At 50.0% G+C, this 25,092-nt stretch overlaps 13 protein-coding genes across 13 annotated transcripts; 7 read left to right on the forward strand and 6 right to left on the reverse strand.

The window, feature by feature from the left end:
* Positions 1-668: 668 nt before the first annotated feature.
* Positions 669-2,296, forward strand: NCS57_01395800 (uncharacterized protein; the record flags this gene model as incomplete). Its single annotated transcript, XM_053063575.1, has 3 exons — positions 669-777; positions 831-1,902; positions 1,960-2,296. The coding sequence occupies 3 exons, from the start codon at positions 669-671 to the stop codon at positions 2,294-2,296; spliced, it is 1,518 nt and encodes a 505-aa protein (XP_052906908.1).
* A 539-nt stretch (positions 2,297-2,835) lies between these two features.
* Positions 2,836-4,743, reverse strand: NCS57_01395900 (FAD-binding PCMH-type domain-containing protein; the record flags this gene model as incomplete). The annotated part of the gene is made up of 11 exons (XM_053063576.1): positions 2,836-2,910; positions 2,964-3,144; positions 3,194-3,252; positions 3,311-3,631; positions 3,681-3,761; positions 3,813-3,881; positions 3,929-3,987; positions 4,032-4,130; positions 4,185-4,220; positions 4,273-4,517; positions 4,568-4,743. The coding sequence occupies 11 exons, from the start codon at positions 4,741-4,743 to the stop codon at positions 2,836-2,838; spliced, it is 1,401 nt and encodes a 466-aa protein (XP_052906909.1).
* A 588-nt stretch (positions 4,744-5,331) lies between these two features.
* NCS57_01396000 (PepX-C domain-containing protein) lies at positions 5,332-7,346 on the forward strand (the record flags this gene model as incomplete). Its single annotated transcript, XM_053063577.1, has 5 exons — positions 5,332-5,620; positions 5,681-5,846; positions 5,893-6,348; positions 6,400-6,553; positions 6,612-7,346. 5 exons carry the CDS (start codon positions 5,332-5,334, stop codon positions 7,344-7,346), a joined length of 1,800 nt encoding a protein of 599 aa, XP_052906910.1.
* A 686-nt stretch (positions 7,347-8,032) lies between these two features.
* NCS57_01396100 (uncharacterized protein) lies at positions 8,033-9,621 on the forward strand (the record flags this gene model as incomplete). Its single annotated transcript, XM_053063578.1, has 12 exons — positions 8,033-8,104; positions 8,151-8,186; positions 8,248-8,341; positions 8,392-8,414; positions 8,471-8,489; positions 8,547-8,675; positions 8,722-8,744; positions 8,794-8,831; positions 8,882-9,019; positions 9,069-9,331; positions 9,382-9,538; positions 9,591-9,621. The coding sequence occupies 12 exons, from the start codon at positions 8,033-8,035 to the stop codon at positions 9,619-9,621; spliced, it is 1,023 nt and encodes a 340-aa protein (XP_052906911.1).
* A 250-nt stretch (positions 9,622-9,871) lies between these two features.
* On the reverse strand, positions 9,872-11,686 carry NCS57_01396200 (FAD-binding-3 domain-containing protein; the record flags this gene model as incomplete). Its single annotated transcript, XM_053063579.1, has 3 exons — positions 9,872-10,510; positions 10,562-11,459; positions 11,511-11,686. 3 exons carry the CDS (start codon positions 11,684-11,686, stop codon positions 9,872-9,874), a joined length of 1,713 nt encoding a protein of 570 aa, XP_052906912.1.
* A 707-nt stretch (positions 11,687-12,393) lies between these two features.
* Positions 12,394-13,920, reverse strand: NCS57_01396300 (FAD-binding-3 domain-containing protein; the record flags this gene model as incomplete). The annotated part of the gene is made up of 6 exons (XM_053063580.1): positions 12,394-12,698; positions 12,748-13,198; positions 13,255-13,335; positions 13,404-13,556; positions 13,613-13,783; positions 13,834-13,920. The coding sequence occupies 6 exons, from the start codon at positions 13,918-13,920 to the stop codon at positions 12,394-12,396; spliced, it is 1,248 nt and encodes a 415-aa protein (XP_052906913.1).
* Positions 13,921-14,425: 505 nt separating this feature from the next.
* NCS57_01396400 (SnoaL-like domain-containing protein) lies at positions 14,426-14,937 on the forward strand (the record flags this gene model as incomplete). The annotated part of the gene is made up of 3 exons (XM_053063581.1): positions 14,426-14,531; positions 14,587-14,845; positions 14,901-14,937. The coding sequence occupies 3 exons, from the start codon at positions 14,426-14,428 to the stop codon at positions 14,935-14,937; spliced, it is 402 nt and encodes a 133-aa protein (XP_052906914.1).
* A 458-nt stretch (positions 14,938-15,395) lies between these two features.
* NCS57_01396500 (Cupin-2 domain-containing protein) lies at positions 15,396-15,947 on the reverse strand (the record flags this gene model as incomplete). Its single annotated transcript, XM_053063582.1, has 2 exons — positions 15,396-15,530; positions 15,582-15,947. The coding sequence occupies 2 exons, from the start codon at positions 15,945-15,947 to the stop codon at positions 15,396-15,398; spliced, it is 501 nt and encodes a 166-aa protein (XP_052906915.1).
* A 579-nt stretch (positions 15,948-16,526) lies between these two features.
* NCS57_01396600 (uncharacterized protein) lies at positions 16,527-18,266 on the reverse strand (the record flags this gene model as incomplete). Its single annotated transcript, XM_053063583.1, has 5 exons — positions 16,527-16,837; positions 16,897-17,018; positions 17,080-17,196; positions 17,253-18,063; positions 18,116-18,266. The coding sequence occupies 5 exons, from the start codon at positions 18,264-18,266 to the stop codon at positions 16,527-16,529; spliced, it is 1,512 nt and encodes a 503-aa protein (XP_052906916.1).
* A 326-nt stretch (positions 18,267-18,592) lies between these two features.
* Positions 18,593-19,559, forward strand: NCS57_01396700 (LigB domain-containing protein; the record flags this gene model as incomplete). Its single annotated transcript, XM_053063584.1, has 3 exons — positions 18,593-18,617; positions 18,671-18,801; positions 18,849-19,559. 3 exons carry the CDS (start codon positions 18,593-18,595, stop codon positions 19,557-19,559), a joined length of 867 nt encoding a protein of 288 aa, XP_052906917.1.
* A 392-nt stretch (positions 19,560-19,951) lies between these two features.
* Positions 19,952-20,464, reverse strand: NCS57_01396800 (uncharacterized protein; the record flags this gene model as incomplete). Its single annotated transcript, XM_053063585.1, has 2 exons — positions 19,952-20,029; positions 20,087-20,464. The coding sequence occupies 2 exons, from the start codon at positions 20,462-20,464 to the stop codon at positions 19,952-19,954; spliced, it is 456 nt and encodes a 151-aa protein (XP_052906918.1).
* Positions 20,465-20,804: 340 nt separating this feature from the next.
* On the forward strand, positions 20,805-22,789 carry NCS57_01396900 (PepX-C domain-containing protein; the record flags this gene model as incomplete). Its single annotated transcript, XM_053063586.1, has 5 exons — positions 20,805-20,985; positions 21,041-21,454; positions 21,504-21,739; positions 21,792-22,186; positions 22,243-22,789. The coding sequence occupies 5 exons, from the start codon at positions 20,805-20,807 to the stop codon at positions 22,787-22,789; spliced, it is 1,773 nt and encodes a 590-aa protein (XP_052906919.1).
* A 415-nt stretch (positions 22,790-23,204) lies between these two features.
* Positions 23,205-24,964, forward strand: NCS57_01397000 (uncharacterized protein; the record flags this gene model as incomplete). Its single annotated transcript, XM_053063587.1, has 2 exons — positions 23,205-23,524; positions 23,581-24,964. 2 exons carry the CDS (start codon positions 23,205-23,207, stop codon positions 24,962-24,964), a joined length of 1,704 nt encoding a protein of 567 aa, XP_052906920.1.
* Positions 24,965-25,092: the final 128 nt, after the last annotated feature.

Consider the following 25,092-nt stretch of genomic DNA (forward strand, 5'->3'; position numbering starts at 1 on the left):
TACGCGACATTATCAAGCACGTCTCGTGGCTGATGGCTCTTGAGACGGCACGCGGCTTAAAGAAAAAGTGAGACGCCAGTACAAAGATGTTATCAGATCATCTTGATCAAAGGAGAAGAAGAAAAATGTAGTAAAATCATGGGAGATGGGTACTAGCTTCTAGATTCTTTGTGGGCTTTGTGACACTTTTGGTCAATTATTGGCATATTTCGTGTCAACCTAATATTTGTAGAAGCCATAGCATTCGAGAAGACTTAGACGGCCTTGCTGTTCCGGTGTTCTGGTTCAGGATCCCGACGTCTCTGAAAAACTCCATCAGCCGTTCTCCTGTACCGTTGATTTCTTGCCGCGGAAACGGGTCCTAGTTCACCTCTGATTCGTCCCTCTATTTCTCCGCCGCTAAAAAGCCCACATATTCTCGCTTGTGCCGTGTTCGCGGTATGCACCACGAGGTCTGCCGGGGATCCATCAACAACGTGCGATTCCCCATGGGTGCCCCAGTTTGAAGTCCCGGGGGCCCAAAGTCGGTGACATTGATCGGCGGATACCTTTTTTTGCTGGGGTTTGGGGTAGATATTTAACCTTCTTGCTCATCCTCACAAGGATCTTGATCATCACTCCTCTCCACTTGTCAACGCTTTCACATACTGGCTTAACAACTCGCACAGTTGTCAAACATGGCCGAACTCGTTTCTACCGCCTCTAATGAGAGGCCGTGGTGGAAGCAGACTCATCTGCTGAAGCTCAACTCCATCGTCTTATCGCTCATCTTGTTCTGTACGTAACCCCCTGCCCCAAACTACGCATTAACTAACAAGTCTCAACTGCAGCTTCCGCGAATGGCTATGACGGTGGCCTTCTAGGTGGAATCCTTGCTCTTGATTCATGGAACGAATTCATGAATCATCCGGCCGGCGCCTACCTGGGTTGGATCACAGCCATCTATTGGCTCGGCAACGGTCTCACTACGCCCATCGCGGCCTGGGTTTCCAACCGCTGGGGTAGAAAGCTCGGTCTATACTTTGGATATTTCTTCCTCTTTGTCGGTATCGGCATGCAAGCAGGCTCCCAAAACGAAAAGACCTTCACATACGCTCGTCTCTTCATCGGTATCGCCTCGGGATGGCTCGGAAACTCAGCACCCGTCCTTATCAACGAAGTCGCGTATCCATCACATCGAGCCATCGCCAGTTCTCTATTCATGTGCGGCTGGTATGTCGGTGGCACGGTCTGTGGCTGGGTGACGTTTGGCTGCCGAAACATCGCCTCGGACTGGTCGTGGAGAATCCCTGTTTTGCTGCAGGTTCTTCTCCCTCTCTGCGCTCTACCCGGACTTTTCCTATCTCCCGAGAGTCCCCGCTGGCTAGTGAGTGTCGGTCGTGTGGATGAAGCCACCGAAATCATCGCCAAGTACCACGCTGGAGGCAACAGGGACGATCCCATTGTTAGCACGCAGATGCTGGAGATTGAGGCAACCATCACAGCTGAAAAGGAAGCTTCAGGAAGCGCTTCGTACCGTGACATGATCAAGACGAAGGGCAACCGTCACAGACTCTTCATCTCGGTTACTCTGGGCTTCATCTCGCAATGGGCTGGCAACGGTGTCGTATCCTACTACCTCCCATTGGTTTTGGACTCGGTTGGTCTCAAGACGGTTACCGAGCAGACTCTCATTTCTGCATGCCTTAATGTGTGGAATTTGCTATGGGCTGTCGCGGCAGCTTTCAGTGTTGATCGCCTTGGCCGCCGATTCCTGTTCCTCTCGTCTGCCAGCGTCATGCTTGTCAGTTTCATCATTGTTACTGGACTCAGTGGCTCGTTTGCGAACTCAGGGTCTTCTTCGGTCGGCTTGGCTGTGGTCCCGTTCCTGTTCATCTTCTTTGCCGGTTACGATGTTGGATTGTAAGTCTCTACTCACGAACTGTAGCAGTTGACCCGTTACTAACTCACGCTCTACAGGACCCCCTTTCTTGTCGCTTACCCTTGCGAAATCTGGCAGTTCAGTCTCCGCTCCCGCGGTCTCACCGTGGCATGGTGCACAGCCGTCGCATCCATCTTCTTCAACTCATTCGTCAACCCCATCGCCCTCGAAGCCATTACATGGAAGTACTACATTGTTTTTATCGTACTTCTATTTCTCTTCCTCATCGTCGTTTACTTCACGTACCCTGAGACACGCGGCCACACCCTTGAGCAGATGGCGGTTGTCTTTGATGGAGAGGATTCTGTCCCGGCCCAGGCTGTGGCATTGGAGAAGAAGATGAGCATTGGTCATGTCGATAATGTGGAAGACTAGATGTCTTGGTCCCAGGATTTAGGGAAAGATTTATGCTATGAGCGCAAAGGTAGCGATATTGAATCAGAACTTTAGCGGCGTTACAATCACAACAACTTGTCGCTAGCATTTTGCACAGGTGAATTGTCTCTTGTTTGCACAACCATGCTCCAAAGTGGATTGACAGATGTTCTTGTGCTCAGTTATATACTCAAAGCAAGAATAATAGAGCCAGGTTAATACTTTTGAGCGGAAAGATACAGCTGACTGCCACGTTGAGCAGTTTACCCTGGACTCCAAGGTGACTCGATGGAGACGCGGAAATAAGTGGAGAAGGCGGAAAGGCAAAAAGAAATGTCTGAAGAGCAAAAGATTTGCGGGTGGAGAGGCTCGAACTCTCGACCTTTGGATGTCCCTGACCTTTGGCCAAGTCATATTATGAGACCAACGCTCTAACCAACTGAGCCACACCCGCTGTGATGATCAGATGGTGACCTGATTTCACGTGACTGAGCTTGTGCAAACAAGCCTCATGTTGAGTGACCACTTCCTTGCCAACCTCACAACATCGCCTTAGCTCCAGCGGGCTCGATAGGAAAGTATCGGTTAAAGACACGATCTGGGTCGTATTTGGCCTTCAAGAACCCAATCAGCCTGATGTTTGTACTTGGTCTCAAATCTGGCTTACCTTGATTCTCTGCAACCGAAGATAATTCTGGCCCCAGACATCTTCACTTTTCTCTTTCGAGGAGCAGGCGTTGCCGTTGACTCCCAAATCCTTGGCATACTTTCTCTGATATGACCGAGCGACTTCAATCATATCATGAACCCATGATTGTGCACGTTCGTCACCGGCAATGTCGTTGTGCCTTGAACATGTTAGCTGCTACGAGTGAGCGAGAACTGGATTTGCCTTACTCTTCACTGGCCAAGCATACGAAGTGCTTGGGCTCATGAATGGGGATGCACGTAGTCTCCTATAATAGTTTTTAGAGCCCGAAAGCATATGGAACCACCTGGGACTGCTAGACCTACAGGCCTGAACCTCTTGCTGTTGTGAAACTCAAAGAAGTACTTGGTGTCGACGGCGTCGGGATTCGCATCTGTGTATTCGACGTATCGCTTCCAAACTTCCTCTGCCATTCCAGGCCAAAGACCAGTGAAGGGAGTGCCACCCACCGCCTTCCTGGGGGAGCCCTGCAAGAGAATCTCGTCTTGTACATGACTGAACTCTACCAGGGTTGGGCAATCAACCGAGTGATCATGAAATGGTTTCGCGGCCCCGAAGAAGTCGTCAAATACGGCTTTGAAATCCCCGACAGCCCCGAAGCCAAAGAAGGTTACCACAAAGAGAGGCTAGTATTGGCATTAGCTCTGTAGCAGACAACTGGCTATGCAGATAAACCTTGTGCTCGGGTGCAGGCCCACGGACGTAGTTGAGAAACGCCATGATTGTCTTTTCTCCAAAATCTTGCTTGAGAAATTCCTATTTGGGTTATCAGCATGAAGCGACTTGTCCGACCTGGGGCTGTCTTACCTTGAGCTTGGGGAGAACCATTGGCAGCGCCTCGCCGTGATAACTCAAGGAGCGGAAGAAATAGGGTCCCTTTTGGACTTTAGCGTGTATGCATCTTGTAGTGCTTATGAACTCACCTGGGGAGGGAAGGTCCGCAAGACGAATTGCACCACCACACCAAACGATGATGAGCCCCCTAACCATGTCAGTAACGAACGTAGCGACGAAAACCCGACCAACCTCTAATGGCCCAGAATAGATCCGGGTTTTTAGACTCACTAGCCTTCACAACGCGTCCATCCGCCAGGACAACAATTGCTGATATGATGTTGTCGCATGCTGCTCAATCCATCAGTACCACCTCATCTTGGCTTGACGGGAGGATGGACATACCCATGCCAAACTTTTGCGACAAGGGTCCATAGCCACCTGGAAAGAATCAGGTTAGAGAGAGAAAAATTGATAGCTTCATCATTCTCACCTCCTGTCAGATGGCCTCCGACACCGACAACATGCACGCCTCCTCCCACGCATTCGAGATCATGTTCCCTCAACGCGGTATAGACATCGCCCCAAAGGCAGCCACCGCCGATTGTTACCCTCATGTTCTGTTTATCAACCTCAACGCTATTGAGAGCCTTCATGTCGATGACAATGCCACCCTCGATACTACTCGCAGGAGAGAAATGGTGACCACCACATTTGATCGCAATTTCCAGATTTGATCTAAGGAGTTGTTAGGACTTGTTCTAGCATTCTCCGCCGTGCATACCGACTTTCTGGCAAACTTGATAGCAGCCTGCACATCTCCTGTGGAAGTAGGGAAGACGATGAACTTGGCCCTGCGTTGGGCGGCAGTGTTGGCTCGGATCAGAGATGCATCGTAGTCTGGAGATGAAGCGTCGAGGATTCGACCAACAAAGCCAACTTGTCTCAATTCACTGATAGACATTGTGAATATTGGAGATAATCCATCAAATATTGGCGTAATACTAGCCAAGAGGCCTAGAACATGGTAAACCTGACTTATATCGACCGCAGTAGACAAAGATGGAGTTACGGACCCGAGAATGTTATCCCCGTCCGGATATCTCCACATACCGCATCTGGCCAAGAAGCCGTCCGACACCTGTGATCAAACGACGATTTATCGGACTCGGAACATTTCCACTTCAACTAGATGCGATCTTTACTCAGCTACAGAGTTTAATTCGCATGCCCGAGCTAATTACTGCAATGCAGCATCTAGCCGATATGATTCGATCATGGGATGTGGTGGTCGCTGTGGAGCCGAGCCGAATGAGGCTGGAGTTGAGTCGTGATATCTCACCCACCCAAAGTTGGAGTTAATGATGGCCGGCCCCACGCGGAATCGGGAAGAGATCTATCAGAGTGGCTGAATAGAGTCGCGGAATTAACGGAGTTAACACATCGCGATAGTAGCTCTTAAAGACTCAAGTCGCAGGTTGACAACTCCAGCATCATAATAGGTCTCAAGCCATCTTGACCACATCAGCACTATTACAACCAAAACACAAAGATGACTCTTCGTATTGCCAACCTCGATGTGACCGTCGCACCGGTTATAACTCCAGGGACCAAGGAGAGCGGACCCTATGACCCTCTCAACCCTTCAACTAGGGAGTTGCCCAAGGGTCACCAGCGAACTCCCGAGAACAAGGCCTTTGAGACGGATACCATCTTTGAAAAGGATATTACGCTGCCTATGCGCGATGGTGTCAAGCTGTATGCAGATGTCTTTCGCCCGAAAGGTGTTGACAAGGTTCCTGCAATCATCATCTGGAGTCCTTATGGAAAGACTGGAAATGGTAAGCTGCCTCTCTAGCTATACTTTACAACGAGTCATCGATGACTAACTAGTATCATAGGACCTCATGGTCTCGATATGATCCCTGGCCGCTTTGGTGTTCCAAAGAGCGAAGTCAGCGGCTACGAGAAGTTTGAAGGTCTTGATCCCGCTGTGTGGCCTGCCAGAGGCTATGCTATTGTTAATGTTGACCTTCGAGGCTCGTGGGACTCTGAGGGAACTACTACGTAAATCTTTCCGCCTCATTGTAGCGATCAGACTAACTGGATATAGCTGGCTTGGTGAGCAGGATGGCAAGGATGGCCACGATGCTATCGAGTATGTCGCCAAGCTCCCCTGGTGCACTGGCAAGGTAGCTCTTGCTGGAAACAGCTGGCTCGCCATGGTTCAATGGTACATCGCCTCGCAACAGCCTCCCTCTCTGGCTGCCATTGCCCCCTGGGAGGGTGCCGCAGACTTTTACCGCGATACCCTCTGCCGCGGCGGAATTCCTTATCCTTACGACACCATGTGGAAGCTTCTCCAGGATACCATGGTTGGACGAAACGTCACAGAGGCACCAATTCCCATGTTGGAAAAGTATCCTTTGTTTAACGAGTACTGGGAGGACAAGCGATCTAAGCTCGAGAACATCAATGTTCCTGCCTATATCCTTGCGAGCTACTCCAGCTCACTTCATACGACGGGTTCTATTCGTGCCTACAACAAGATTGCGTCCAAGGATAAGTGGTAAGTTCACCAGAACGTACGTTGAAAGAGATGATTGTCCTGACTTTACAGGCTTCGAATCCACGCCCGACAGGAGTGGTCTGATCTTTACAACCCTGACAACGTCAACGATTTGACCAAGTTCTTCGACTACTATGTCAGAGGAGAGAAGAATGACTGGCCCAGCACACCAAAGGTCCGAGCTTCGCTGGTTGGTTTCAACCGAGTAAGTCCTACCCACATAGAGTACACTCTAGAACCGGAAAGCTAACCAACTCTCATAGCCCGCTGTCACCAACCTACCCTTCTCATCCTTCCCCATCCCCCAGACAAAGTTTACCAAACTCTATCTCGCCCCTGGCGAAAAGTTCTCCCCCAACCCAGTCTCGACAGTTGGAACCGGTTCCTACGACGCTTCATTTGTCCCCAAGAACCCCATCCTTGGCGGCGAGGAGCTCTTTTTTAAGCAAAAGTTCACCAAACAGACCTGGCTCCTCGGATACTCATGGGTCGTTCTCAACATTTCCAACGATAGCCACGACGATATTGATGTGTTTGTGCAACTTGGCAAGGCGGACGCTTCTGGAAACCAGCTGATCAACATGAATGTCCCTCTCACGGAACTCATTCCTCCTGTCAAGGAGGTCTCTGAGGCTGCAGACACATGTTTCCTCAAGTACTCTGGCCCTACTGGTTCTCTACGAGGAAGCCATGCTGTTAGCAAGGTGACTCCTAAGCCTGGAACATTCACCGGTGACTGGCCTGACTACACGCACACCACTAGAAAGTCCATCCCTGCTGGCACCGTCACTCGACTTGAGGTCCCGATTTGGCCCACTGGAATTATCTTTGACGAGGGTGAATACCTCACGCTCAAGATTTCTGGTCATTACATGAGTTACATGGAGTTTGACTTCCTGTATGGGGTTTCTCATAGAAACAAGGGCCGGCACACTGTTCATTTTGGTGCGGAGTTTGACAGCCATCTCGTTGTTCCTCTGCTTGACCCTATCAACTAAGCACCTCCAGAACAGAGTGCCCATAGAATAGTAAAGATAGATTGCCATTTGAATTACGAGATTAGTGTTGCCTTGAATTGGATTCTGCATCCCACTCACCATTGGCTCATGTGCTTATCACGCTAATCAATGCTGATGTAGCCTCGGACATCTCGTCTATCTATCTGGAACCCGTATGTGTGGTAACTCGGCGGTTCAGTTAGGCAACTTCAACCCGGATAACCCTAGTCTGGCTGATGTACCTTTTTAGAGTAATGTTATTGTGGTGAGGAAAAATGATAAAATTCTTGATCTAAGGCCAGTAAGAATTTGAATTAGGGTTTCATAAAAAACCACATGATTCATAATGCCTCGGCATTATCTCATGCCTGGGGCACAGTATGCAACCCTCATGCTGTTGGCCCGTACCTTGCCACCATGGGCCAATCAAACACAACTTTGGAGCTGGGAATGCAACATTTGGCGTGCCCTGCCATTCAATGAGCAGTCGCCATTCGTCCGTCTTGCTCCCGGCTGAATCCAGGGGGGCATGGTTGTGATGTGATATGATGTCCGCCCACTTCAGACCCCATTCCTCTCCCTCATTGACTCTCCCCCCTCTTCCCCCACGAGGCTTTTTCTCTGGCTTCATGTACGCCTCTCGACTCTTTAAGGCTACTTAACGAAGATCTAAGGTCAAATTCACTATGGCTGAACACCCTCCCACATCCGATCCGACTCCATCGGCAGAGGAAAGACCCGCAAACATCAATGTCGATGTAAGCCAAGCATTGCGGGTTATCCGGTATTAATCTGACGACTTAGGTTGACTCCGACGACCACGATTCTGCATTGGACGGGGTAAGCACAACAGAGCTCACACGGACTGTGACACGATATCTGAGCTAACGGGGGCGCCTAGATCTCCGCTTTCAGTGACACGGCATCTCTTGCATCGAGTATCGTCAAGTACCGGGTCGAGAATGGCCGCACTTATCACGCCTATAAGGCTGGATGTCAGATGACTACATCCTCAACTTCATTCAGCACTAACAAAATCTCTTAGCTTACATCCTGCCAAATGACGATGTGCGAATTTCTTTGTCAAGAGGTTTGATGAGACTTTACTAACTAGCAGATTGTAGCAAGAGAACGACCGTCTAGGTAACTATAATCCACATTTTGTTCACTCTTTTGATTAGGATGTCTAATAATTTCTAGATCAACAGCACCACCTCGCTCTTCTGACCCTGAAGGGTCAACTCTTCATCTCACCGGTGGGCAAAGATAAGCAGATGAAACGTGTCCTGGACGTCGGATGCGGCACTGGAATTTGGTCAATGGACTTTGGTAGGCCCCTTACCTCGCCACTCAAGTTAGGGTCTGACAAATCCAGCTGATGAGCACCCGGAGGTCGAGGTCTGTGGTATAATGCCCATCAATCTGGTTCACAACTCATCTGCTTCAGGTTCTTGGTGTCGACCTCAGTCCTATTCAGCCAACCTTGTGAGACATTGGGCTCAACAAATGAGATATGAGACGCTAACCGCAACTAGTGTTCCACCGAATGTCTCATTTTTCGTCGATGATGTTGAGGAAGAGTGGACCTACACCAGTCCATTTGACTTTATCTACCTCCGTGCCATGACAGGGTCGATTCGCAGTTGGCCTAAATTATTTAGTCAAGCCTATCAGTGAGTGTTCCAGAAGGGTTATCATATAAAGACAGCTAAATGGGTGAAGGAACCTCTCTCCTGGTGGGTTCATTGAGCTCATGGACCCTATTTATCCCGTAACCAGCGACGATGAAACGGTATCAAAAGACACTGCCGTATACAAGTGGAGTAGTTTGATGAATGAGGCAGCTACAAAGATGGGAAGTGGCCTTGATTCTGGTCTACGCTACAAGGATCAGCTCATAGAAGCCGGCTTCGTCAATGTCGTGGAGACGCCGTACAAATGGCCAATGAACACCTGGCCAAAGGATAAGAAGATTAAGGAGCTAGGTACTGTCTCTTTCTCTCTGAAAGCCTTAGCCCATACTAATAGAGATAAGGAGCTTGGGGGAATGTAAACCTTGTGGGAGGAGCTCAAGGGTTAAGCCTGGCTCTCTTCACCAAGGTGCTGGGATGGAGCCCGGAGGAGCTCGAAGTCTTTCTTGTCAACGTTCGAAAAGACTTGTGCGATAAGAAGCTCCATGGGTATTGGCGAGTGTAAGTGTCTGGAAATACCCCTATGGAAGAGAGCTGTGCTGACTTGATGAAGCAATGTGGTCTACGGGCAGAAACCTGAGTGAAAGAGAAGCATGACTCTATTGGAAGTATTCATTTCCCCGACTTGAGTGTATTTCTTTTGGTTAAGTTGAATCCCAGGACGGTTCATGTGCTTCTCTTCAGTTGCGCGTATTCCACACTGGCACACAACTTATGCATAAATCACCGTATCTAAGGTGCCAAAGATAATGATTTGAGGGAAACATCAATTTTCAAATGCGTCTCGGACTATGTATATCTCTCTCTTCCAAATACAACATGAAATGTATGCAACTAGCTTCTCAAGATGGCTTCAATGGCCGCTTTCAGCTGCTCTACATGGCCCCTGCTAGACCTCGCCCCTCTCCAAGCAATGAAGCCATCAGGTCGCACAAGGATTGCCTCACCAACCTTCAAGCGGCACTTCTCCTCCACAGCCCCTTCCAAGTCTCTGTACGGAGCGGAGGTAGCGTTCAGAGTGTGGACATCGAGCGTAATGGGGCTTTCACTGGCGGCTTGAATCCAAAGAGAATCAGGGTCGATGGTGACGAGCAAAAAGTTCCTCTTGACGAGGTCGATAGTCGAGATTGTGTTCCCAGGATTGGAAGTGTCCCGGAGAAAAACGTGTGGAAACCTGGATCCTGGGACAGCAGTTGGCTGATAGGGATCGTCGTACAGCTCCTTTGGGACTTGATGGCCCTCCTCTGGAACAAAGGCACCTTTGGGATATCTATAGCCAAGCTCAATAGCAACATCTGGGGCTTCGGGGGCAGCCGGATGTTGCACGACAACTCGGTTCTGGAACCGGCTGTATGCCTGAAGAACAGTAAACTCGTCTATGGGCTGCCTCTCAGAGTTGTATGAGTAGAGCAGAGAGTGCGAGGCTTTTCCGGTCAGGACATAGGCGAGCTTCCAGGCAAGATTGTGCGCATCCTATGCAAGACAAGTCAGTCAAGTAACGCAGAAGAAGTCGTGGATATTTACCGCAATTCCGGTGTTGCCGCCCAGGCCTCCCGTTGGCGGCATAATGTGAGCAGCATCGCCAGCAAGAAAGACTCGACCACCCTTGCTGTTAAACCGCCCGGCGGTATACGCAGCCATAGTCCAGTAGTTCATGGTTTGGAGCTCGGGAGTAATTTGATCCGGAGTGAGACCCGAGCAGTCGTAAAAGTATTGCCTTGCTTCTTCCACAGAGACAGATCCTGGTGGGAAATCGCCCTTCGTACCGACGTTGTTGACCATGAGTAGACCCTGCTTGCCTTCATTCTCCAAGCGGAAACCTCCGCCGATCTTCTCATTGGCAACGTAGATGACACCGTGAACCATCCTCTTGCCGATAAAGGGACTCAGATCGGACTTGAAGCTCACGCTCAGGCTGTTTCGCAGAACACCAGGTCCCTCCCAGGAGATGCCCTCCTTTTGTCGGGTTGGACTTCGGTTTCCATCGCAGGCAACGACGTAAGTTGCCTTAAACTTCTTGATCTTACCAGAGCTGAGTTCCTTGACGACGACAATGACCCCATCTTCTTGCTCCTCATAGAGAAGCACTTCATGTCCGTGTAGTTGGACACTGTCGTACTTGTCCGCATTGGCGCCAAGAATGGGTTCAAACATCCTTTGTGAGATCCAGACCCAGCTTGATGGAGTAATGTTCTTCACCTTCTCGGGGTCGTGCTCTTGGAGATGTTTGAGAACCTTTCCTCCGACTAGCTTCTCCACTAGAAGCATGCCAGCGTTGAGGTCAAACTCCTTTCCACTCTGTTGCAGAGTAAACTCTTCAAGGCCCAGTTGACGGAGAATCTCGCTTGTGCGAAAGTTCAATCCAGCAGCTCGAGGATGAGTACCTGCAGCGGCATGGCGATCAAATGACATCGACTTGATACTGAAGGAATCAGTTTCACTGCCGATGAAGGGGCCTAGTCTAGGTACTTACCCATGATATCCAAGCAAAAGGCCCAGAGTCTTGCCAACCATACTCGAGCCAATGATTATGACCGGCCATTCTTCTTTCTCTAAGGGAATACCGGAGTGGTCAATCTTGGTAAACTTGTCCTTCTCCAAGTTGGAAGACGAAAACGTCTCGTCGACTTGACGCGCAGTGGCGGCCATTGTAAATGTGTTGTTTTTGTGTTTTAACGGATTGTAATACAGCTCAATTATCGGAATTTGATGACTTTATCGATGCAAATATTATACTCAGCATCAACTATGAGGTATAGGAAGCATGATGGTAGCAAGCCATCGAGCAGCTTACAAACTCGCAATCATTCCCCCACCCGCACTTGTCTAGAGCCACCACCTCCACAGGATGGCCTCGCCTTGGATAATATCCGGTGGGGTACCGATGACCCGAGGAGCCGTAATAGCAATTACCACACTTCCGATGTACATGCAATCCGGAGAGGATGACAATGTCGGTTTGGGATTTCCTCGACATGTCGAGGTGCGTCAGAACGCTGGATTTCCTCCATAGGTCAGTTGAAGATTTCTACAGCCATTTTTGAGCCCAGAAATATGGAATACCTTAGCCTGAGCATGAATGACCGCCTCAGAGGTTTGTACTACGTGCTACGCTGGATATTTCGAGTTCCACTAAGGGTTGCAGGATTTAGGTGATGCTACTTTGTTCGTGAATCACGCAGTTCAGACATTTAGGAGGATGGACTGAGTTGGATGAGTAATTCGTAAGATATCAGACCATCTACCTTGAATAAAGATTGCCAAAGAACAGGTCATTATTGACATATGCTATGCTACAATCGACACTTTGGAGCCTGGCCCACCAGCCTTTCCCCGTCCATGTCACGACCCTGCAGTCAATTCTTGCCAGCCGCTCGCAGCGCCTCTTGAGCATCTTTGACAACATGGGAACTCCAAGTATACTCAAACATGTCGTTTGGAAGAACGGCATCAGGCACGTATGATCGTAATTCATCCATCATCTCGCCTCGCCTCTCATCGTTGATCCTCGACATGAGCATAACCGTGACGGCTCTTCCATAGCGAACCTTGTTGTAGAGCTCCAGTCTTTGTGGGATTTGATCGACTGTCGTGTCTGCCGGGAAGAGGGCTCCGAGGGCAGCTCCGTCTTCCAAGGACTGCGCGCCTCCCTGTCCTTGGTCTGTTTTCGTCAGGGGACGTGTTACGCTATTCAAGGATATACCACTTACGAGGAAGCATGGGGTGAGCAGCATCGCCGATCAGAACAGTCTTTCCGCGGTAGAACTTTTTTGGTGGATCTCTCGTGGCCAAGCTCCAGAGCTTCAAGTCCTCAGCTAGACTGCACATCTCGACAATCTCGGGTGAGAACTCGGAATATGTCTTGAGTAAATCTTCCAACTTGCCACCCGCAAGCCACGAAGAGTCGGACTCGAGTTCAGCATTCTCTGACGGGTGCATGGCGACAATATTGAGCAGCTTGCCATAGCGGCAAGGGTATACAACGAGGCGGCGATCGTAGGTGGTAAAAACGTGTTGGCAATCGAGGCCGAGTTTGGCAAAGAAGGGCCCGGTAAGAGGGTTCGAGTTGATTTTTTCGATGGGGACGAGGAATCGGAAAGTGTTTTGCATCGTGCTCTTGCGTACCGCCTTCTCTTGCGTCACGGCTGTGACGACCTTGGACTTTAGAGATGTTAGTGGTGGTGTACAGAGCTAGAGTATCTCGAGCAAATACTTACGTGGACACCATCAGCTCCAACAAGAAGATCAGCCTTGTGCTTGGTTCCATCCTCGAGGACGATCTCTCCGGCTTCTGCATCCTTGGCGCAAGAATGTTAGAATTAGGGTCACAACAGGGGTGGAGTTGATGAAGCAAAGCGAGACTCACAGCAGACATGACGCGGCTCGAGAGATGGATCTTGAGATTATCTCCATAAGTCTCATGTGTAGCCAGCTTTCGTAGAGTGTTGTGCAAGTCGACACGGTGGCTGAGAAGCCATTCGTCCTTGGTGTTGACTTTCTTCTGAACGATGTCTGTTGCCTGAAAGCCGTCTGTTAGCGCATGACTCTGGTAATTCTGTTTGTGTCAGTGCGTACCACTGGCACAAAAATCAGTTTGCCTGTCTTGTCGTACACTTTGATGGCATTGCAGAAGACGGCTTGTAGGTCATCAAAGTCGCAATCCCATGACTTCAACACCCTCGTGGCGTTGGGAGGGATGTGGATCGCGGCACCAATCTCGTTGAGGAACCTGGATTGTTCAAACACCTTGGCCAGTCAGTTTCTATTCACTCTCAAATTGCAATCTTTTGACCAACTTCGACATGATGGCCGGCACGAGTAAGGGCGATGGCAGCACCTAGGCCTCCCAGGCCGGCGCCGACAATGATGATTTTGAGAGGCATGTTGGATGATTTGAAAAGCCAAGATAGAAACTGCAATGATACTTGAAGGAGGTTATTCTCGTGTGCCGACGGTGAAGGGGAGCTAACGATATATGAACATCGAGCAGGCCTCGTGACGTCTACCCGTTCCGTTCAGCATCTTTCAATACCATGCATCAGTCACCAACCCGTCAACCGTGGCTTGCTCTATGGAGTGGCTTGAGACGCCACAACGCTCGGTGACATGCTGCCGAGGTTCTCACTCACAAACAGCTCTTCGGCTCCACCGGGTGGTTGAGCTTCCCCGGCTTCTCCACACGGCCAATAAGCTGAAATATCTGGGGAAACGTGAGCGGGCTCGGAACTATGCTCCGAGATAGTTGGATGTGTCTGTTGTCAGCTTTCTGTTAAATGCCTAGGCTACTTCAACTGTCTGATTCTTCCCCGCTCGACAGGTCAATCTAGACAACTTATTGTTAGCTCAACATTTCTCTTCACTTCCGTCAACACTTTCGAAATATTCAATATGGTTACTGCCGATCACATTCGTGCCATCTTTGAGCCCATCGCTCGGGGTGATATGGCATCGTTCTGGCCTCACGTTGAGCCCGATGTGGACTGGACCGTCAAGGGTGAGTTGATCCCGACCCCGCGTCTTCTCACGTCGTCTAACAACGAAAATATTAGGCGCTCACTGTAAGATCTCTGGACATTACAAATCTGTTGCAGAGTTCCAGCAGGGCACGAGGCCTCTGTCCTCGACATGGGCTGGACCGTTGCACTTGGTTGTTCAAAATATTATTGTTGATGGTAACCAAGCCGCGGTTGAGCTCAAGGCTGTGGACACGACAACCAAGAGCGGAGATCCATTCCCCAACGAGTACACCTGGGTCCTTGGTTTCAATGACAATGGCAAGATTGCTACGGTTCGAGCTTACATGGATACGTGAGTAGCCTCTTTCTCAGAAGCGGCTGGCTTGGAGACTAACCTGAACATTTAGCGACCTTGTTACCCGTGTTATTGAAAAGAACTCGTAGGTGATGCATGTGGGCCATGGTACTGAGAATCTGCTTGCTTGATTCCTTTAGAAGTCTGGTAGAGGCATAGCTAGTCTACGGCATAGGTGATTGACTATAGACTTAAGAAGAATTACATAGAATCGAGTTCTTTCTTCCGACACATGTGCCTTTGTGTTCCTTGTGACCTGCGCATTTCCTCATTGGCCAAGATGGTACCAGAAGTGTGTCCAACCCTCATAGCGTCTCAATGGTATTCAGAACCTCCAGTCTGCTGGCTCTTGTCTGACCATGAGCTATCCAAACGACGAGCTTCTACCTCGTGGACGATTGGAAGCTTAGCAGCCGCATTTCTCTATTGATGCGAGCTCTCATTCTAGTTTTGGCGACATTGCTACATTCTAAAAATCGCATAGATGATCGGGCAATCAATGGTTGATGAATAGATTGTGTCATCATATACCTATCTAGCTCTCTCTCTAGTGCTGAGGAAGGTATTTCTCTGGGACACCAACTTCACCCACATCCACGCCGTTGACAGTCCTTTCAGATGCCAAAAGAACAAAAATGACCCGAGCTGGCTTATTGGTCAAATTATTCCATTGGTGCATAGTCTAATGCGCCAAGTTAGTTTACCTTCAACATCAAGAGGCGCAACCACTTACAGCTTGCTGCACTACCAAATCTCCCGCTCGGACTATGGTACGCGAACCGTCTTCCAGAACCAACTCTAGTTCTCCCTCAAACACAATACCATAGTCGAGGGACGCAGTTCTATGGTTGTGCCCCTTGGAGTTTGCTGGGAAATCCACAACCCGGATGAGAGATCCAGGGGTGTAGATGACTGGGCTGGAGCTAACCGGGTCTTTGTCGACGAGTTCGGCAGGGTATTTGGAATTTTGCCAGAGAGTAACCGCGTCACTGGCGAACGCCGAGACTGGCTGGAGCTCGCTATCAGAGAGCAGTGCGGAGGTGGCACCTTTGTGGTAGGTGACCACACGTCGAAGAGGAGTTTTGGCGCCAAGACCCATGTTGTCAGATGTTTTCTATTGTTGTGGTATGTATTTGGTAGTCCCCCACTGATTCCTAAGACTATTAAATACTCTCTAGATATATATCTAGTTCATACACGGCCAAAGGAAGTGTTTCTATGGTGTGGAGTGTGATAACCGTCCCAGACCACAGCATCCGGCTTGTCCACACGGCTCCACACCGAAGGGCATTTGCTCGGCATGAACGGTCTTCATATATCACGCTCGGACTATCCATTTCAGAGCTCGGAATTGATCCTTCCTTCTGGCTATGCCTTCAAAGAGTCAGGGCCGACATGGCAAAATGCATTCTCGTCAAATATGGGGTGGAAGTTGCCGCAAAGCTTCCTGAGCCTCCTCGGCCTGTAGCGATGATTTCTGAATTAATATTCGACGACAAACCCCTCTTACGACATAGAAATGTGATTACAGGTGAGAGTAGTTGAACATCTAGAATCGGGATCTAAGACTAGATGGAACAAAATCTGTAGTCTATTTAAGATGGTTTTGTGGCTGGGTGTAAGAATCGATATTGTCACAACAATTTCAGTACAAGGTAGGAGTTATATACCCAGAAAATCACACACGCTTAAAGAAATGTTGGCTTGCGCGATGAATGCCCACCGAAGTCCCTGAAATGGCGACCAGTGTCAATGCCAACCCGACAATTAGGCCGCGCTCAAAGTAGCTCAGCCTTCCTCCCTTGGGCTGCTTGATCTTTCCGAGCCGCAGGGTCTGCGACATGAAGGGCCAGAGAGCCTTGGCACGGATAGCAAGCTCCAAAACAGGCCTGAGTGGCTCTTGAATGATGGGCTTGTTCACAGAAAAGTCTCCCCTGGAAAAGAGAGATCGGCTATCAGATATCGATGAAGAGGATGGTGCAACAGCAACTAAATCAAGTAACGGTTAGCGAGACCTCATGTTTATAACACATGGTGAAAATTCCTACCAAGTGACCACTGGGGAATGGTGTTGATGAAGACTTGAAGAGTCTTGCTGAAGGCTGCAACATAGAAGGATGACTTGGCTGCACCGAAGATATATGTCGCCTGAGATGGAGAGTTGTCGTTTCTGTTACTGTCGTGTAAGGACCAACTGAAATCAAGATGCAATATTCTCCTTGTAGACTTACAGCTTGTTCAGTATATCAATGCCGTGATCCAAACTCCGAGTTGGGATCAGTAAAAGGCCGTTGTGGCTCTCCGTCAACAACTCTGCCATCGGAGAGATGGTCTCGACCGTCAATGGGCTAATGACACAAAATGATTAGGCAAATCGCATGAGAGATGTCGAGGCTCGACTTACTCGGAGCTGCTCAATGCAATAACGGCAGGGAGTTGACCAGAAGGCTTTGTAGCCGTCCGCTTCGTGACAGAGGGAAACTTGGACTTTAAGGCCTTGCTTAAAGCCTGAGCATTGCTCTGCCCAGTGGTCAAGGTCAACGACTCATTCGCTTTTGGGCCTGCGTGGCACAGTAGTCCTTCAAGATCGGCGATGAGTGTTTCGTCGACAAAACAAAGCCTTGGGATCCTCAGCGGGTTGTGGCGGGGACTGTCGATTGCTGCGTGGTAGAGATGAGTCGAGACAGCCTCCAAATCCGGAACGCTGCGATCGACGAACGCGGCAGGCATTCCAGAAGGTGGTGACAGAATCTTGATGAGCGGGTTCTTTTGGTACAGCTGCTTCAGCATGTTGGCCCTCTCTGCCAAGTTCTGTAGGACAGCAACCCCGAAGAACTTGGTACCAAGCTGATGTCGCGTGTCGGCCGAGTCATCGTTCGTGACGGCGATGGCTTCAATATCCAAGCTCTCTTTGACGAGTCTTTGTAGCTCGACAGTGACTGTAGGAGCAGACTTGTTGGCCAGAACGACCACTACGCTTCCAGCGGCGACAGCCGCGGCCAGTGGAGCAAGTGTGCTGGCAACAGGGGAGTAGGGAGATGGGTCAATCAGAGTCGGTCCCAACGCGACCAAGTTGTTGGTCGCACTGGCACCTCTCTTGACCGAGACCTCCTGGGATATGGACTTTGGGAAATCGAGGCTATCGTAGAGGGTTTTGATCGTGTCGAGCGCCAATTGAAGCTCCTCAGCCGCGCTCTTGTCGGTGGTTTGCAGATCTGGCAACTGTTAGCCATGTCCGCCATAGCAATGTGATTGACTATCGCATACCTTGTGTAAGAGCTCTGATCAAGCTAGCTGACGACTTTTTGACGTTGCTATGCAGAGAAGCAAGCTCTTTTTGTCGCTGCAGGACATTCTCGAGCCGACCTTCAGTCCAAGCTGCGCTGACGGTGCGATACAAGTCCAATACTGAAGCCATTGTGACTCGGTATCACGCAAAAAGATGATGAATGACGAGTCTCCATGGCAAAGAAGCTATCCATATGCCTTTTGATATGTCTCTCGACGCGTGTTTTGATCAAACACGCCCGACACTTCCGCGATGGCCAGGAAAGCTTCCTTCGGCTCGGCTCCACAGCGGGACCGAAGGACGGCATCCAGCGTCTTTCAATCTCGCATGGATTGGCTTCAAAGTTGGCGGATGCGACGGCGCTTCATGAAGAATAAAACCATTTCTTTTCCATGGGCTATGGCGAAATTTCTGTATCATCTTTACCCATTGAAGCTCGAGTGAAAGCTGTCAGAATGGGAAGTCTACCAACAACCAAAGGTGAGCTGCGACGATGCTTGCCAGGGAGGATGTAGCTAACCACGCGATCGCAGCGCCAACTCCGGTGTTTCTCTTCGCCCATGGCTCGACCATGATGCTGGGCGAAGAGTCAGAACCAGCCAAAATTTGGGAAGGGGTGGGTAATGAGTGTCTGCGCCGTGGTATCAAGAGAATTGTCATGATGGTGAGCACAGCTTGTCAATTGGGCTGGTCATCCACTAACGTTCACAGGGCGCTCACTGGGATGCCCCCTACGACACAGTCGAAGTCAGCATGAACCCCAACGCACAAAAAGACCCCGTCGGCAGCGTCACAGAAGCACGATACATGCCGTACAAGATGGTGCCAGACCTCGAAGGCGGCCAACGGGTCATCGATATGCTCCAAGCAGCTGGCATCAACGCTAGAGCCAACCGCAAATTCGACTGGATCCACGACACGTTTCTCATCGTTATCCGCATGTTCCCAAACTGCGTTCCGCTACCCACAACAATTGTCTCCATGAACGCGCGATACGACCCCCATATGCATCTAAAAATTGGAGCTGCGCTACGGCCCTTGCGGTTTGAAGATACCCTGATCATAGGCAGCGGAGGTTCGGTGCATAATCTATACCGCAACCACTGGCAGTGGATGATTCGCTTCAAGGATAACTTTGCTCAACCTGTTCCCCCAGGTGACTTTGCATTGGAGTTCCGGCAAGCTGTTGAGGATGCTGTCACGCAGAACACTGGCCCCGCGTTGCGACGAGCCGTCACCCGGCTGATGAAGCACCCGCGGTACAAGGAGGCCCATGGAACTGATGACCATTTCATGGCCACCATGTTTGCTGCCGGCGCTGCGGGAACTGAGGACGACGTTGGTCCGAATACGTTTATGGGAGAGTGTTGGGAGTTGGTCAACATGTGCAATAGCCAGTATCAGCTCGGGTCATGGGATTAGGTCAGAGAGGGTGCATTCGAGTTGGGGGGCATCGTGTAAATCCGATATAAAGTGTCATTTGATGAGTCGAAGCGAGAACTTATGTTTTCCATTTTAGTCAACACTACCATCCTTTTTCTTCCGCGGTTCTCGACGTGATATCTCGGGGCGTAACTCGCACTTCTTCCCAGTCATGGTAATGAGAGGGATGGTGCTATCCTGAACTTCTCTCTACGTGTGCTAATCGCGTCGCGTTCGCGGATTGCAGGTCATAACAAATAGGAGTCAAAGAATCAAAGTACGCATTGAATGAAACACGCGCGCAACTTTCAACTCACTTACAAGGGCGGCTATTGATGTCTACAGTAACAAATGCTCATCCCAGAATGCCAATGTCTCCCATCATTCCAACTCTACCACTCGCCTCCAACCTTTGAAAGACCAATATCCGTGGCTCGTCCAGCAGTGTTCCTCCAAAGCTGAGCCCAGTTCTAGGTTATACTGTTAGCCACCGCCACCACCTCAGCTCCATGTGTGAAGTCACCTACCGCCATGAAGCAGCATCCCCAGACCATGACTCCACCAACGATTGTGAACAAGGGTGACTGCCGTCGCTCGTCCCAGTCAAGATTTCGATTCACCGGTCGGTACTCTGGAATGTTCCTAAAGTTTCCTGGCCACCATTCGGGATTGGAGACTGGGTATGGGACTGGAGGATGGGGGGCCAAGGTGGAATCAAAGTCGCTTGGTTGAGCTTCCCGTCGAATGTTGCCGGCGACAATCACTGTCCCAGGTTCCCCATCTCGCTGACGGTTTGCCGGTGATGAGAAATGGTGGATTTCGTAGTCTTCCAGTAGTCTGCTCGTGGCCGCGTCAAGCCGAAGCTGTCTCACCTCGCTGGCAGTCGTCGTTGTCTCAGTCGCCATGTCGCTGATGGTGGCTAGGTGAGTAAGTGAACCACAATTGAACGAAAGAAACTCGAGAGAATCGGAACAGTATTTGGTCTTTCCGTTCTTCGCGATGAGCAAAGATGGCGTGCTTGAGATATTGAAGCATCTTTGTTTACATCGTCAACGGATGCCTCGGCTGAGTGTGGTCCCGAGCCGACGTCGCCCACGCAAGGGTCAGATTGGTGATACCGGCAATTCCGTGAAACATAGTAGCTACAGCATAAGTAAAGCATATTAAAACGATGAATTTGATACGAGATATCAATTCATCTTTCGATATTTACGTCATCGACACCACTAACCTTTACTCGACAACATGGCTGAAAACAAGTTCCTCGAGATCGACAGGGACAACTTTCCCTATGTCTTTATGAAGAATGTGGACATTCCTCTCAAGACATATGAAAAGGGCACTCTTAGAGCGAATGTCTTTTTACCCAAGGATGCCGCTCCTTACGGATCAAAGACTTATCCTGTCATTGCCACCTACGGTCCCTGTAAGTGACAATCACTAACAAGATCTGCGTGTGAGTAATCTACTGACAGGCGCAGATGGCAAGGATGTTCCATATGGCTCCTTCTACAAGAAGAGCTGGGAACAGGTTAATCCCGAGATGAAATCTGCCCACTCAGCTTGGGAGACCCCTGACCCTGCCTTCTGGACGAGCAAGGGCTACATCGTCGTGAGAACCGATGAGAGAGGCGCAGGCCAAAGTCCAGGTCTTCTCGACACCATGTCTCGCGGCACCAGCGAAGCTTTCTTCGATGTTGTGGAGTGGAGCGCTGAGCAAGAATGGTCTTCTGGTAAGGTCGGACTTCTAGGAATTAGTTACTACGCTGGTACTCAGTGGCGAGTTGCTGCTCGAAAACCGAAGGGATTGGCTGCCATCATACCTTGGGAGGGCATGAGTGATTACTATCGTGACAGAGTCCGCCATGGTGGCATCCTATCTGATAGATTTATCAGTAAGTCCATCCAACCGCGTCTAACCAAGCTTGACTAACACTCTTCCAGAGTTCTGGTGGAACAACGGTGTTAGCCCAAACCAGTATGGGAAGCCTGGTCGTGCAGCTCGGAAATGGGGTCAAGATACTCTGGAAGGTGACCTCGATGAGGAAACACTTCTTAAGAACCGCAGAGATCAAACCATAGATACGGCAGTTCATAAGTTCCGCGACGAGGAATACTATCGCACGCGGGACTTCGACATGGAGGCGATCGAAACTCCCCTCCTCAGTGTGGCCAACTGGGTAAGCCCTCCTTTCCATGCTGAGTAAAGTCGCTTCTAATACTTGTGTCAAGGGTGGAATTCTACTGCATCTACGAGGAAACGTCCTCGGCTGGATGCGCGCCAGCTCTAAGTACAAGTTCCTCCACTTCATTGTCGGAAGACACGACCTCCCCTTCTACTATCCTGAGTCAGCTGAGCTTCAACTCTCCTTCTTCAACTCGTTCCTTAAGGGTAACGACGAAGATGGTTGGAAGACAGGGAAGCAGCCGAGAGTTCGTCTGTGTCTGCGCAAGGGAGAGGCTGGCGTCGATGACCCAGAGCGTGAGAGGAATTTCCCCAGCAGAGACGAGGCAGACTGGCCCTTGCCTGGAACTGAGTATACCAAGTTCTTCTTGACGCCGGAGAATACGCTCAGCAAGTCGCCATCAGCCAAGTCTGGATCCATCCAATATGATGCACTGAAGGGGTGAGTCTACTACACAGAGGATTCTCAAGATCTACAGCTCATGGTCACTCTCACAGCGAACCTATCACTTTCAAGTACACCACCCAGTCCAGTCTGGAGATTACCGGCCACATAGTCGCCCACCTCACTGTGTCGGCATCGCGCAAGTCACCAGACTCTCCTCCACCACCCGACATCGACCTTTTCGTCACCCTTCGCAAGCTAAACAAGGAAGGCAACGAGGTGTTTTACACGGGCACAATGGGAGACCCCGTCCCCATCGTCAAGGGTTGGCTCCGCGTTTCTCTCCGCAAAGTGGATACAGAAAACGAGTTCCACAGGAGTTTCCTGCCTTATCGCAACTACTACGAAAGCGAGGTCCAACCTGTAGAGGAGAACCAAAAGTACGAAGTCGATGTTGAAGTTTGGCCGACAAACGTTGTCTTGGAACCTGGAGAGACTCTTGTTCTGGAGATTGCGGGCCACGATACTCAGGGTGTGGGCAATTTCTCCCACGATCACGAGGATGACAGGAGTCCCAGAGTCTTTGATGGGCTGAATAATGTGCATGTTGGTGGAGAAGCGAGTTGGTTGACCCTCCCGGTTATCAACGGCAGTACATAGATAGGCAGTATGGAGCAGACTCAAGCAGCAATTCATCTTCTTCCAAGAGATTCTCTTTCATATTAGAAGCCTCATAGAATTCTATATCTTAGAATCGAGTTGTCTCGGGCAGTATTTCATCCTTTGATGCTCTGCATAATCCTGGATACTGCACGGTCAATCCTTTCTGTGCGGCACAATGCTTATCATTCTCATGTTCCTGCAGAGCCAAGCCCGCAGATAACTGATAGTGGCGCCTCGACGCCTCTTTACGCCCTGTCAACATGTCAAAATGTCAAGCCCCACGTCAACCCCTCATCGTGACGTCTGAAGAGGGCGCATTTAACCCCGCCAGATGTCTTGAGATCTTGCTGCTTCCAGTTCATCTCTCAGCTTTGTCAACTATCAGATTCTACTCTCAAGTGACATCTTCAATATGGGCCTCGTCATCCCGACGGCAATTGGGGCCCTGGCCTTGTTGCTACTCTATCACCATGTCCTGTACCCGGCCTTTATCTCCCCCCTACGAAAGCTGCCAGCAGCACATTGGACATGTCATTTCAGTTCCATCTGGATCCTGGCAGCCCGATTATACAGGCGAGAGAATAGGTCCTTGCACGAGGCACATATCAAACTTGGCCCTGTTGTCAGAATCGGACCTGCGGAAGTAAGCGTTGATGGTGTTGAGGGCATGAGAGTCATATATCAAGGAGGCTTCGAAAAAGGCTTTTGGTACAGCGTCTTTTCCAATTACGGGTCAGTACTATCATCAGAACTGCCTTTCCTAACAGATAATCTGACTTGGCTCTTAGCGTCCCCAATATGTTTTCCACTGGCTCGTCCAAGCACCACTCAGCCCGGAAACGCATGGTGGCAAACGTCTATTCCAAGTCGTATCTTCAATCGTCTCAAGCGAGCAAGGCTCAGATGACTCACATTGTCTTTCAACGGCTCTTACCGGCGCTCTCGGGACATTCATCCAAAGACCAGTTGGCGTCCAGTAGCTCAGAGAACGCCGCAACTGCAGCTCCTGCAGATGTCGAAGTCTTTGGTCTTTTCCTTGCCCTTGCCATGGATGTCATAACCGCCTATCTATTTGGTTTGTCCAATGGCACAGACTTCATTCAAGACGAACAATACCGTCAGTCTTGGCAGGAGATGTACCTTGCTCGCGCCAACTATCCCTTCTGGACGCAAGAGGTACCCAACCTTACCGCTGCTTGTGCGCGTTGGCTCCCCTGGCTCAGGCTGTATCCGAAATGGGTTGACGAGTCAAACGCCAAGCTCTCCCAGTGGAACTTGAATCTCTGCCAAGGAGTCACCAAGGATGCAGAGAAAGATACTACGCAAGGCCGATCACATCGAGCAAAGTCCAGCACGGAACCATGTGAAGAGCCTGTTGTTTTCAATGCCCTACAATATGGTATCGACCGCGAGTTGCGAACCAACGGAGAGAAAAGCATCCTGTACAAGACGAGCATTTGCGAGCGTGAGCTTGCTGTAGCCTCTGAACTTATGGATCACTCGCTGGCAGGTCATGAGACTACGGGGATGGTTCTCACATATGCAACATGGCATCTGTCAAGATCTCCAGATCTACAAGAACAACTCCGTTCTGAGATCATCTCCATCGGGTCCTCACTCAAGCTTGGTGGATCATCTACAACCGAGGCTAACAATTCCGGGAATTCAACGTCCGACCCAAGCCTACCGGATCTCAAGGCCCTGGATGCGCTGCCACTTTTGAACGCAATCGTTATGGAAACTCTTCGTCTGCACGCGCCTATTCCTGGACCCCAACCGCGCGACACGCCCAAGGACGGTTGCAGCATAGCGGGCTATCACATCCCCGGCGGTGTAAGAATCGCATCAATGGCCTACAGCCTTCATCGAGATCCAAAAGTTTTCCCACAGCCCGAGTCATGGAAGCCGGAGCGATGGTTGCTCCAAGATGGCACGGATACAGAAAGTAGTCATCGTGAGATGCATCGGCAATTCTGGGCTTTCGGAAGTGGAGGACGTATGTGCGTCGGCTCCAACTTTGCTCTGAATGAGATGAAGGTCATTCTTGCTGCTATTTACGCCAATTTCCGGACAACTGTTGTGAATGATGATGGAATTGAGCAAGAGGACGCTTACACGGCGAGGCCGGTTGGGGAACAGTTGGTCTTGAGGTTTCACCCTTTGGATATCTGAATATCGAGGCCTGGTTCATGTACTCGAAGTTCATTTCCCGTGAGTAAATAGCTAGGAGAAGAAAACCTACCACAATTATCGTCGGAGGACTGTAAGTGGATAACAAAAAATCTCAAGAGCTAATCTCT

Source organism: Fusarium keratoplasticum, chromosome 12 (assembly GCF_025433545.1).
Source record: "Fusarium keratoplasticum isolate Fu6.1 chromosome 12, whole genome shotgun sequence".
NCBI classification, from domain to species: domain Eukaryota; kingdom Fungi; phylum Ascomycota; class Sordariomycetes; order Hypocreales; family Nectriaceae; genus Fusarium; species Fusarium keratoplasticum.